Below are 12,878 nucleotides of genomic sequence, written 5' to 3'. Positions count from 1 at the left end.
ATAATTAAATGAAGAAAATAGAAGAGAAGAAACAAGCAGGGACTGGTTGCAAAGTAGGATAAGAGAAAAATATGAGAGGTATAAAAAAATAAAGGGAGCAAAAAGAAGAGCTGCTGTGAAATGGGGGAGTAAAACAGAAAATTTTGAAAGTAATAACAAGGTGTTTTGGAAGGAAATTAAGAGAGGAAGGAGAGATAAGTCAAGTAGAAAAGGAAAGGTAAAAGGCGCAGATGGACAGATGTTAAAAGGAGGTGGTAAGGGAAAGATGGGCAGAGTATTTTAGATGTTGGATGTGGAGGAGGATAGGAATTGGTGGTAGCAGTGGAAGGAGGAAAATGAAGGTGATGGGAGAAGAGCATGGAGGAGAAATATGAAAAGAGAAGGTGAAAGTAGTTTTGAAAATTATGAAAGCAGATAAGGCACTTGGGTTTGATGGGTGTCATGCAGAGCGTGAAGAAGGGAGTAACAGTAATAGTGGACTGACTAGTGACATTGTTTAATGTGTAAGGGTGGGTAGTGCCAGAGGACTGGAAGAGTGCCTGTATAGTTCCACTTTACAAAGGAAAAAGGGGACAAATATGAGTGTAGTTTCGTAGGGATCAGTGTGTTGAGTGTATTTGGGAAGGCATATGGGAGAGTTTTATTGAGAGGATTAGGAGGGGCATAGGGAGTAATTGATGAGGAATATTATAGGTATAGGAAAGGTAGGGGTTCCATGAATCAGATATTTGTGGTAAGGCAGGTATGTGAGAAAGCTTTAGTAAAAGGTAAGGGTGTTATTGGGGCCTTTATGGATTTGGAAAAGGCTTATGACAGGGAAGACAGAAAAGCACTGAGGGAGGTTTTGCAGATAGATGTTAAGGGCAGTCAAGAGATTTTACAAGTGTTAGAACTGGAAATGGAGAGAGTGATTGGTTTAAGGTAAAGATGGGACTACAACAGGGATGTGTCAAGTTGCTATGGAAGGTAAATGTGGGTAAAATTAAGGTCATGAGATGTACAAGGGGAGAGGATGGCAGAAAGTTGGAAATAAGTCTTAACCCCTACAGCATCAGCGACATATGTTGTATGCTGCAAATTAAAAAATTTGCCAAAAATAGGCATTATATGAAGGGTCAAATCCATGGTAATGACCAAGTAGCCCTATCCATTGGCTATAAAAAACACCCAAACTTTTTTAATTATTGTGAAAACCAGCAGCCCCGGCAGCAATTGTTCAGGGGTAAATTGGGGTATAAAATTGGCCTTTAGGACGTGATTTAGGCAACTCTAGTGTACAAAATGAAGTATGAGGAGGTGAAGTTGTACTAAAACAGTAAGGCAGGTGCTATTTAGTACATATTCAGATATATAGAACTGGCAATTTCGCACTGCCAGTTTTTTGTAATAAATGCGTAATACAAAATGTGGACAGGCAATAATGGTGTGATGGATGCTTACTAAAACATTTACCAAAACAATAAGAAACATCACAATCACCTATCCTCCATGAAATTATAAAAAAGAATATAGAAAAAATCAATTTACCACAACAAAGTCGTAAATATTTGCCAAAAAATCCACAAAAACTATTTATAAACACATTTTCCATAAGTGTCAGACTATAATGGGTGACTGTACATTGATTTGAAACATCATAAATGTAAAATTCCTACACTCACTGAAATTCTAACGAAGCTTTCCCGAAAAATACAACCTTGTTCAACCCGCATGAGGAGCGAAAAAAAGTTTACGGAGTTCTACCAAACTTTTGTATGCATATCTCGACAATATCGACCCAGTTTCTCCACTTCTAGGCTAAGGTGAATCAAAATAAGCAAGATTTGTTGGTTTTACATCATTTTGAGTTGATTTAAGCAATAAAAAAAGATTATTTTGGCTCCGGTGCTGTATAGGTTAAAGGAGAGAGGCTGGAGGAAGTGGATAGCTTTAGGTATTTGGGATTACTTGTGGCAGGAAAGGGAAGAGTGGTAGTGGAAGTAAATTATAGATTGAGAGAAGCAAGTAAATGCCTTGGGGGGATTAAAAAGTGTCATGAGAAATAGGCATTTAGGAATGGATGCAAAGATATGAACGGGTGCTTGTACTGACGGCACTGTATGGGCCAGAGACCTGGAATTTAAGAGAAGCAGAGAGGAAAAGTTTAAATGTGTTTGAGATAAAATGTTAGAGAAGTATGGTAGGGGTTACAAGGGTGGATAGAGTGAAAAACAAGGGGGCAAGGATGAGAGCTGGGGTAGAAAAAGAGATGGTAGATAGGGATGATGAAATAGTATTGGGATGATTTGGACACATGGAAAGAATGAGTGAAGAAAGATAAGTAAAAGAGGTTGGAAGGCAGAGGTGCGGGGAGTGAACTTGAGGGGATGACTCAGGATGAGATGGATGGATAAAGTGAAAGGGATGTTGAGCAAGAGGGGAATGTCTGTTCAGCAAGGAAGAGAGAAAGCTGGAGATAGTGGGGAGTGATGAATGGCTGTGTGGAGTTGAATAGGAAGGGAAGGGGATGTGGGGTGGGGTTAGGGAGTGGTTGTGTATGAATGATATTTTGATGCAGCCCGAAGGGATTTTTCCTGATCTTGTCTTTTTCTGCATGAGGGGACAGAGAAGTGGGAGGTCACTGGTTAAGTGAAGCATCCTTACTGTGGATGTTCTGTGTCTTGCTGCATTGCTTCTGGCCCAGGGCAGTAGGCAGAATACAGGTATGACCCATCATCCATGAGAGGGAGTAAAGGGCATTGGATGGGAATGGAATGGGTGGGAGTGGATATGTGCCTTTTGGCTTGGCTACCTCCCTTGTAAGGGGGAAAAAGCCCTTGGTATATAGATATGTTTTTGTCAGTGAAACTAAGGCAGCAATTATTATTTCCACCTATAAATCCTTAACCCCCTAGGTACTGAAAGGGTCATGCATTACAGACTAGAATAACATGGTAGCAGCCAAGGTAAAGAGAAGAGACCACCAAGTTATGATCAGTCTAACACTTTTCTTTTCAAAGGGGTTATTATGCATAATTATATACCAAAGGCTTCTAACTTCCTTGTAAGGGGGTTCATACATACATACATATACCAAGGCTTTTCCCCCTTTCAAGGGAGGTAGCCAAAAAAAAAAAAAAAAAAAAAAGCATAAAATCATTCCCACCCATTCCATCCCTAAATACACTCCACTCCCCTCCACCCTCTCTCTTATCTTAGCACCTCCTGGATGACAGGTCATCCCTGCACCTTGTCCACTGCCCTGGGTCAGAGGCAGTGTCGCAAGTCACAGCACATCAACAGCAAGGCTGCTTCATTAAATCAGCGACCCCCCCTCTCCATCCCCCCATGCATAAAAGGAGAAGAAGGGGAGAAATCCCTTCAGGCTGCGTCAAATTTTGCTCACACATACTACCTCACCCCCCATCCCCCCACCCATTCCACCTAATGCATCACAACATCATCCATATACAACCATTCTCCATTCACCCCTGTCTTCTGTCCTCTCCCATCCTTCCTCAACAGACATTCCCCTCTTCCCCAAAGCCCCCTTCATAACCTATTGAAATTACCTGGTGGTAGTCAGGATAAAGAGATAACTTACACATGGTATAGAAGGAGTTAGTCATTAATTTTTGTTTTTTTCACCCCTTTTGTAATTATCAGGCAACTCACTCGGAAGAACGTTCCTTCCTCTGTGAAATTTGTGGTGCATCATTCAAAACACGGTCAGTACAGCGAAATCATGTGCAGACTATTCACCGGCATCCTCGAGCTTTTCATTGTAGTGTGTGCCACAAGAAATTCAACACAAAGTTTGCCTTGCGAAGACACATGAAGCAACATACTGGGGGGTCAGTAATAGCCATTGTTGGCTTGATCTCTATGTGCATGTATCCTATTCAGTAATTGTATTACTAGACATTAAGCAATCTTTTTGTTTACCAATAAGGTACTTCATGCATGTGATTGTTTTCTCATAGCATGTTTCTTAGCTGTAGACAGAATATATATTTTTTATTCTTTTCAAAATTCTCCATGAGTCACCTGCCCCATCTTACATAGCTCTCCTCTTGGCCTCCCCACCTTTCATTTTGGTTCTACTATGATTATTCTGTACCTCCTGTATTCTTCTCCATTTCTTCTTTGCAACTATTTTTCATATATTTCTTTTCTGTTACTACCATTGCACTTACTCTTTGAAACATACCCATTCTATCTGCTCCTGTTTCTCCTTTAGCCTTCACTACATCTCATACCTCTCTCAGCTTTGGCATTTTCTCCTCCTGTACTTTATTTAATTTGCTCACCTACAGTACTTCTCTGCCTCTATTTTTTTTTCTTCTCTACTATACCTCCACTCTCAATTTCCCTTTCACCAGATTGTGATCTGACAGTACACTACCCTCTATTCTGAATTCGTTTGCATCCAGATCTTTCAATGTTCCCTTTGTTTACCAATGCATAGTCCATTAACACCCTCTCAACTTCCTTTTCACCTACCAACTTGGTCCATGAATACTTTGGCTTTCTTCTTTAACACTGTTCATTATCATTGTTCCTCTTTCAGTATATATCTGTAACATCTTCTCAGCTATAGTACCCTCCTGCCACCCCATACCTCTCAACTACTCTATCTGTTAGCTCATTTCCTACTCTGGCATTAAGAACTTCTAAATATCACTACATTTACGAGTACATTTATCCCAAGACTGAACTCATGCATATAAATTAATCCAAGATGCCTCCCTTTCCTCCATACATCAGGGCCAGATGGACTAAAAAATGCCCAGTCTCACATTCACTCATATTATCCTTGATGAAACTTCTCTCACTCCACTATGCACTTATACATCTCATCAAAAACCAACAGAGTTATTCTTTCTCTCCCTTTCCCTTCCACAATTCCCAACACCCTACCCACATTGCTCCCATATTCCAGCTCACCCATCCCTTCCTGTTTCATTTCACTCAAAGATGATACATTCATCTTTTATCTCACAAACATGCTGCTAATATCTTCCTTTTTGCTGTTGTCCATATCATATTTATGCACATTTAACAATCCAATTACTATGGTTGTGGTTACAATCATCCTGCAAAACTCTCTAATGCCTTGATTTTCTGTTGGAGTAAAATACAGAACGGGGATCCCTAGTCCCATCGCTCCATTCCATGTAGTTGCTTTTTACAACACTTGCAGGACATGGTGATGGCATTCTTTTCCCTTTCCATTAATTTTTCTTTCCTCTGGCTGTTTTGAACAACAAATCTTTAGACCTTTGTATTGCTTAAAAGTGCAGTAACAGTTATTTTTCTTCTTTCATGTTAGTTATATTGGAAATCAAAGACAGAATCAGTTGAGCATGTTTTTTCTCAAGATTTTTAACTCTTCTTATTTCAGCACTGAAAATAGAAACTTTGCAAAAGATATTCAAGTCTGTGTTCAAAAGATTGAGTCATCAGTTATTGTAAGTGGGTGTGATAGTGTTACCTCTAGTTCCAACATCAGTAGTACCACAACTACTAGTGCTGTACAATCACTCACATCACCCTCAAGTGGTGTTCATAGCTGCCATCCAGTAACTAATGTATCATCCTCCACTGGTGAGACTACTCCCTCTTCCTCTGCATATCAAATAACTATAGATGGTCAGCCAGCATTTATTATTCCAAGAATGGAAGCCGAGCCAACAATTATTGAAACTGATAATCCAGTAGTTGAAGGTATGTTAAAGCAGTCATTTTCTATGGTTGATTATGATATTAGATTTAAGATTATATTGAGAACTTTTCATAATATGAATTTGTTGTATACACATGAAAAAAAAGAATAAAAAATACAAAATAAATTAGATATCACAGAACATGCATGACTAATGCACAAAAATATGAATACCTAAGGCCCTTTCTTCCTTATAATAGCTGAGTCAAAGAATACACCCAAACATTTGTTGCCCTTCCCATTTTAGCTGCTCATAGATGAATGTTCTCTCCCTCACCATGTTTCTTAGGATGGAGGCAGTACAGCAAGACAGCATTTATATTTCACCTCCACCCCTACTTCTCCATTCCCTGCTATTTGAGACCCGAAACAATTAAAACTATCCACTTCCTCCAACCTCTCTTTCTTTAAACTCACCTACAATCCACTTCCACCCTCACCCCTTGTACATCTCATCAGCTTACTTTTCCTCACCTTTTCGGTTTCCTCCTCTCATTTACCTTCCCAGATTCCACCACTAACTGCTTTAGTCCATCTTTCAACTCAGCTGCAAACATGTCATTGGCAAGCAACATTTGGCTGATGATCATAGTAATAGTAGTATTGTCTTACAGCAATGTAATCTGTCATTTTCGTTTTCTTAATCACAGCAGAAACAGATGCCCTTTTGGTTGGAAGCAGCCATGATACCATAGAAGATCCATCAAATCCCAGTGCTCTTGCTGTCCCTTCAGCAGTCCATGTCATTAACTCGGTATGTATGCATTAAGGAGTGCCTGTTCTGTGATCTTAGTGTATATATTTTTTGTTTTTTGCATGGAAATATTGTGGAGTACTGCTGTAAGTTGTTGTAGATGGTTAAATAGAAGGCTGCTTGTTTTATGTTGCATTTCATGGTATGTGTATGTGTGGGTAGGTCTTCAAGAGATATTTCATATGTTGTACTCTTGGAAGAAGAATTTAAGTTTCTGGTATTTTGGTTTTGGGTTTTGTTTTAATGTAGCCAGTTCTTGTTCATAAAGCTTTGTTTTATGTTGTTTGTAGATTGTCTTTGTTTTCTTGATTGCTGGATACCATCCTGGGGATGCATAATTAAGTGTAATTATTTTCAATACATAGTCCATCTATACCAAGGTTTTTTTCCCCTTACAAGGGAAATAGCCAAGTCAAAAGGCACATACTCACTCCCACCTATTCCATTTTCATCCACAATCCTTTACTCCCTCTCATCTTAGCTCCTTATGGATGATGGGTCATCCCTGTATCTTGCCACTGCCTTGGGTCAGAGGCACAAGACACAGTACAACCACAGCAAAGCACCTTTGCTTAATCGGCAAACCCCAGTAAAGCCCCTTTGCTTAATCGGCAAACCCCAGCAAAGCCCCTTTGCTTAATTGGCAAACTCCCTCTCTGCCCCTTTGTGCAGAAAAAGAGAAGACAGGGAGAAATCCCTCTGGGCTGTGTCAAAATATCAGTCACACGTAAGCACCCACATTCCCCACCCTTGTCCTTCCTTGTATCACAGTAATATCCATACACAGCCATTCTCCACAAAGCCTTATCTCCTGCCATCATCCTTGCTGAACAGAGATTCCCCTCATGCTCAACACCCCTTTCACCCCATACATCCATCTCGTCCTCAGTCATCCCCTCAAGTTTATTCCCTCCACCTCTACCTACAACACCTCTTTTACTAATCATTCTTCACTCATTCTTTCCATGTGTCCAAACCATCCCAGTACTCTTTCATCAGTCCTATCTGCCATCTCCTTTTCCAACCCCTCCCTGCCCTGCTCTTCACCTCCTTGCTTCTCACTCTATCCAACCTTGTAAGCCCTACCATACTTCTCAGGTGTTTCATCTCGAACACATTTAAACTTTTCCTCTCAGCCTCTCTTAAATTCCAAGTACAGTTCCCCATACAGTGCTATCAACACAATCACTCCCAGATGCCTATTTCTCATGACAATTTTTGATCCAGAACCCTGAAGCAATGGACTAAAGGGGTTGACTACTGTTTCATTAGTTGTTTGTCTGTAGGTTCTGTGTGTTGAGTGTAACATACATAGATGAAGGGGTGAATAGACAGTTGTGTCCTGGACAACTGGGACCTGGACAATTGTATATCTGGACAACTGTGTACCAGGACAATTATATTTACCTAGTTGTATTTTACGGGAAGGGGAGCTATGCTCATGGTGTCCCGTCTCCATATCTCATTTAAATTCGTGTATCGTTTTTGCACACACCACATTCTCATCTAACCTGTTCCAAACGTCTATTATCCTGTGGGAAAAGCTGTTCTTTTTCAGGTCTCTTATATAATTGTCTTTCTTGATTTTCTTTCCATGTCCTCTTGTATCTCTACTATCCCATTTTATTAGATCCTCTCTATCAGTAATTTCCATGCCTTTCATGATTCTATAAATATTTATCAAGTCTCCTCTCTCTCTTCTTTGCTTTAATGTCTGTAGCTCAAGTTTTGCCAGCCTCTCCTCATATGATAGTTCTGAGACCGTTAGTGCCAATTATGTAATTGCTCTTTGTATTCATTCAAGTTTTTTATACATTTTTATGTACTTGGTGACCAAGTCATTGCTACATACTCCAATTTTGGCCTTATCAAAGTGACTAGTATTTTCTTCATCATTTCTTTGTCCAGGTATGTAAATGCCACTTTGATTTATCTTATTAAATTATAAGTTTCTGCAAAAGTTTTGTTTATATGTTTCTCAGGGGACATATTATTCATAATAATGACTCCTAGGTCCTTCTCTTTTTCCACTTTTTTAATTTCTTCCTCTCCCAATGTATATGATCCCACTATTCTTTTTTTGCTTCTTCCAAATTCCATTATACTACACTTCTTAATGTTGAATTCCATCTCCCACTTCCTACTCCATTCCCATACTTTATTGAGATCTCTGCAGTGATTCACAATCTTCTTTGGTGTTCACTTTTTTCAACATTTTTGCATCGTCTGCGAAGAAGCTCATATAACTTTCAATTCCTTCATCCATATCATTAATATATATAGCAAACATTATTGGGGCCAGTACTGTTCCTTGTGGAACTCCACTAATCACCTCATCCCAATTGGAATGTTTGTCTCTTATCACCACTCATTTTCCTTTCATGCAAGAAGTCTTCCATCCACTTATGTAGTTTGCCTTGTATTCCTCATATAGTTTCTAATTTCTTTAGCAATTTCTTATGTGGCACCTTATCAAAAACTTTTTTTCAGGTCTAGAAAGGCACAATCAGCCCATCCATCTCTTTTTTGTATTATATCTATTAGTCTTGAAGTGGACTCAAAAGTGGGAAGTGAAATTCAATATCAAGAAATGTAGTATTATGGAATTTGGAAAAAGTAAGAACAGAACATTGAGAGATTATAAAATTGGTGAAGAAGAGGTCAAAAAAGTAAACTTGGAAAAAGACCTTGAAGTGATGATCAGCAAAGACATGACATCGGACAAGCATATTAATAAAATAGTTGGAGAAACCTACAATTTATTGAGGTCAATAAAAGTGGCATTTGTCTATTTGGATGAGGAAATGATAAAAAAAAAATTAACTACACTAATAAGACCAAAACTTGAGTATGCAGCAACACTATGGACACCCAGTACCAAAAAGAATATAAAAAAATTAGAATACAAAGAGCATTAACAAAACTGGCACTAACTCTTTCCAAAATGGAAATCCATTGCTTTAGTGTCCATAGTTTTGGAGTTCTTCTGTACTTGCTTCTCAGTCTACAAATTATCCCCACCTCCAGTTCTCCCTTTCCTAACACATGCGATGTCAAATACCAAAAGCTATCCACTTCCTCCAGCCTCTCTTCTTTAAGACTTCCAACTTGCTGCCATCCTCCCCTTGTACATCTCATCACCTTACTTTTAACCACATTTACCTTCAACTTTCTCTTATAGCTTATATTCACAAACTCTGTCACAAACTCCCTAAACCCCCCTTTAACCATGCCACAAGCACAGTGTTGTCAGCAAACAATGACTGGCTTACCTCCCACTTTTCTCTATTTTCTTTAACCATCTCCAGTTCCCTGCCCTTTATCCTCACATTTACCTCCTGCACCATCCCATCCATGTACACATTGAACAGCCATGGCAACATAATGCATCCCTGATGCAGCCCCACATTTACCTCAAACCACTTGTTTTCTCCATTTCCCATGCTAACACAGGCTCTATTACTCTCATAAAAACTCTTGACTGCCCTTAACAGCTTTCCCCCAATCCTGTATATCTGCAAAATCTCCCACAGTTCCTTTCTGTCTGCCCTATCATAAACCTTTTCCAAATACAAGGCCCAAAAACATCCTTAATTTTTCTAAAGCTTTTTCATATATCTGCTTTACCACAAATATCTGATCCATGCAACCCCTACCTTTCCTAAACCCATACTCCTCATCAGTTCCCCTCCTAATCCTCTCAAACCCTCCCATAAGCCTTTCCAACTACACACAGCAAACTGATCCTTCTGAAACCACTACAGTCCCATTTATCCTCTTTTCCCTTGTAAAGCAGAACTACACAGGTGTTCCCCTAGTTCTCCAGCACTCTACCCTCCCTTAGACACACATTAAGCAACCTCACTAGCCAGTCCACTATTACCATTCCTCCCTTAAACAGACATTACGCATGACACCCATCTAACCTTACCTGCTCTCACTATTTTCAAAACTACTTTCACCTCATCTTTTCTTATTTCTCCTCCATTCTCTCCCACACCTTCATTTTCTTAGTGCCTCCCACTTTTACCACCAATCACTCCCTATTCTCTGTCACATTTAACAGCTCCCTAAAATACTCTGCCCATCTTCCCCCCACTGCCTCCTCTTCTGTTAACATCAATCCATATGTGCCTTTTACCTTTTCATCTCTACTTGACTCACCTCCCCTTCCTCTTTTGACTTCCTTCCAAAACATCATTTTATTAATTTCAAAAGTTTCTGTCATACTCCTCCCCAATTTTACATCTGTTCTTTCATTTGCCTCTTATATTTTATGTTTTGCTTCTCTTCTTTTGTCTTTGTACTTCTCATATGTTTCTCTCATCCCACTTTGCAACCAGCCCCTGAATGCTCACTTCTTCTCTTGTAAAACCTTCTTCACTTCATCATCCCACCACTTGCTGCCCTTCCTTCTTTTCCCTCCCATCCTCTTTGTTTCACATAACATCTTTGCACACCTTGTCACTCCTTTCTTGAAACACCCCCATTCCTTTTACACTCCTGCCTCTATCCTTCACCACCTCTCACACTTTAATTTGTACATAATTACATTTACCTAGTTGTATTATACGGGAAGAGAGCTATGCTCTCAACATCAAGTTTGTTCTTAAATTCTTGTATAGTTTTTGCACTCACTGTTTCCTTATCCGATTTGTTCCTGATATCCACCACTCTTGTATGGGAAACTATTCTTTTTCAGATCTCTTCTGTAACTATCCTTTTTGAGTTTCTTTTCATGTCCTCTTGTTTTTCTCTTATCCTACTTTAATAAATCATCTCTGTCGAGGACTTCCATCCCTTTCATAATTCTGTAAATGATCAATAGATTTCTTCTTTCTCTTCTTTGTTCCAGGATTGGTAGTTCCAGTTTGGACAATACTTGTATGTCAGTTTAGAGAATGGTGGTGCCATCTTTGTTGTTGCTCTTTGAATTCTTTCTAATTTCTTTGTATTCTTTTTAATGCTGGGTGTCCATAGTGTCACAGTGTACTCCAATCTTGGTCTTATCAGTGTAACTAATATTTTCTTTACCATTTCTTCATCCAAGTAGTCAAAGGCCACTTTCATTGATCTTAGTAAATTGAAGGTTTCTCTATTTTGTTGATATGCTTGTCTGGTGACATGTCTTTGTTGATAATTACTCCTAGGTCCCTTTCCAAGTTAAATTTTTTTAACTTCTCTTGTACCAATTTTATATTGTCCTGATATTCTATTTTTACTTTTTCCAAACTCCATTATGCTACATTTCTTGATGAAGTTCACTTCCCACTTTTGACTCCATTCCCAGACTTTATCCAGGTCTTTCTGTAGTGATTCACAGTCTTCCTCTGTACTTTATTTAGTAGTTTTGCATCACCTGCAAAGAAGTTCATATAGCATTCCACACCAACATCCATGTCATTTATATATATGGGAAACATTATTGGAGCCAATACAGAACATTGTGGGACTCTACTAATCATTTCCTCTCAGGTCGAGTTTTTGTCTCTAAGTACCACCCACATTTTTCTCCCGTTCAAGAAATCTTCCATCCATTCCAATAACTTTCCTTGTACACCACCTATTGTTTCAATTTTTCTGAGTAGCTTTTTGTGTGATACTTTATCAGATGCTTTTTGTAGATCCAGGAAAGCACAATCCACCTATCCATCCCTTTCTGGCATTATTTCTATTAGCCTCGAGTAAAAGCAAATCAAGTTAGTGGCCCATGATCTTCTGTGTCTAAAGCCAACTTGTTTTAGATTCAGTACATTATTTTCTTCTAGATGTTTAATCCATCTACTTTTGATAACTTTTCACATATTTTTGTTATTGTGCTTGTAAGGGAGACTGGTCTGTAGTTAGTTGGATTTTCCTTGTATCCTCCTTTACATATTGGTAGAATATTTGCATTTTTCCAATCTTGTGGTACCTTTCCTTCTTTGAGTGAGTACTCAATTATCTTATATATTTTGTCCATTAGTTCATCTATAATACATTCTTTTAATATCCTATTTGTAATTCCATCATGACTGTGTGATTTTCTGATGTCAAGGTTTTTTTTTATTTGGTCCCATATTTATTTCTGTGTCACATTTATTTCTTTCATTGGGGGGATCTTTCTGTCCTTCCTCCCAATTTTGTGTACTTTCAATTGTGAATGCAGATTTAACCACTTCGGTACGGAACTTAAATCTCGCGGGCAGCAGCCAATGCCAGCCATACGATGTGTCGTAATAATACTTGCATCATAAAATATAGTCACGGCTTATATCGATCGTTCTCTCTTTCACCCGTGAATTTTGAAAACCACAGAGAATGGGATTAAGAGCAGATTAGAGAGAATGTAAAAACACAGGAGGGACTACAATAAATATAATCAAGACGCCGATATGGCAGCGTCGCGAAGCCACTTGCTCCTCATGACGCCTACGTGTG

General features: G+C 39.0%; 1 protein-coding gene across 4 annotated transcripts in view; it reads left to right on the top strand.

The window, feature by feature from the left end:
- Positions 1-12,878, top strand: part of LOC143041515 (uncharacterized) — an 85,947-nt gene that overhangs the window by 70,818 nt on the left and 2,251 nt on the right. For 3 of the 4 annotated variants that reach the window (XM_076213481.1, XM_076213479.1, XM_076213480.1), the window contains 3 exons: positions 3,646-3,833; positions 5,384-5,706; positions 6,355-6,458. In XM_076213481.1, coding sequence (XP_076069596.1) covers positions 3,646-3,833; positions 5,384-5,706; positions 6,355-6,458 — 615 coding nt within the window. The remainder of the gene's footprint in view (positions 1-3,645; positions 3,834-5,383; positions 5,707-6,354; positions 6,459-12,878) is intronic. The other variant, XM_076213482.1, reaches the window with a different exon arrangement.

Source organism: Oratosquilla oratoria, chromosome 31 (assembly GCF_046742065.1).
Source record: "Oratosquilla oratoria isolate Oo_2021 chromosome 31, ASM4674206v1, whole genome shotgun sequence".
Lineage (NCBI taxonomy): Eukaryota > Metazoa > Arthropoda > Malacostraca > Stomatopoda > Squillidae > Oratosquilla > Oratosquilla oratoria.
This window is presented reverse-complemented; position numbering and strand designations above follow the sequence as displayed.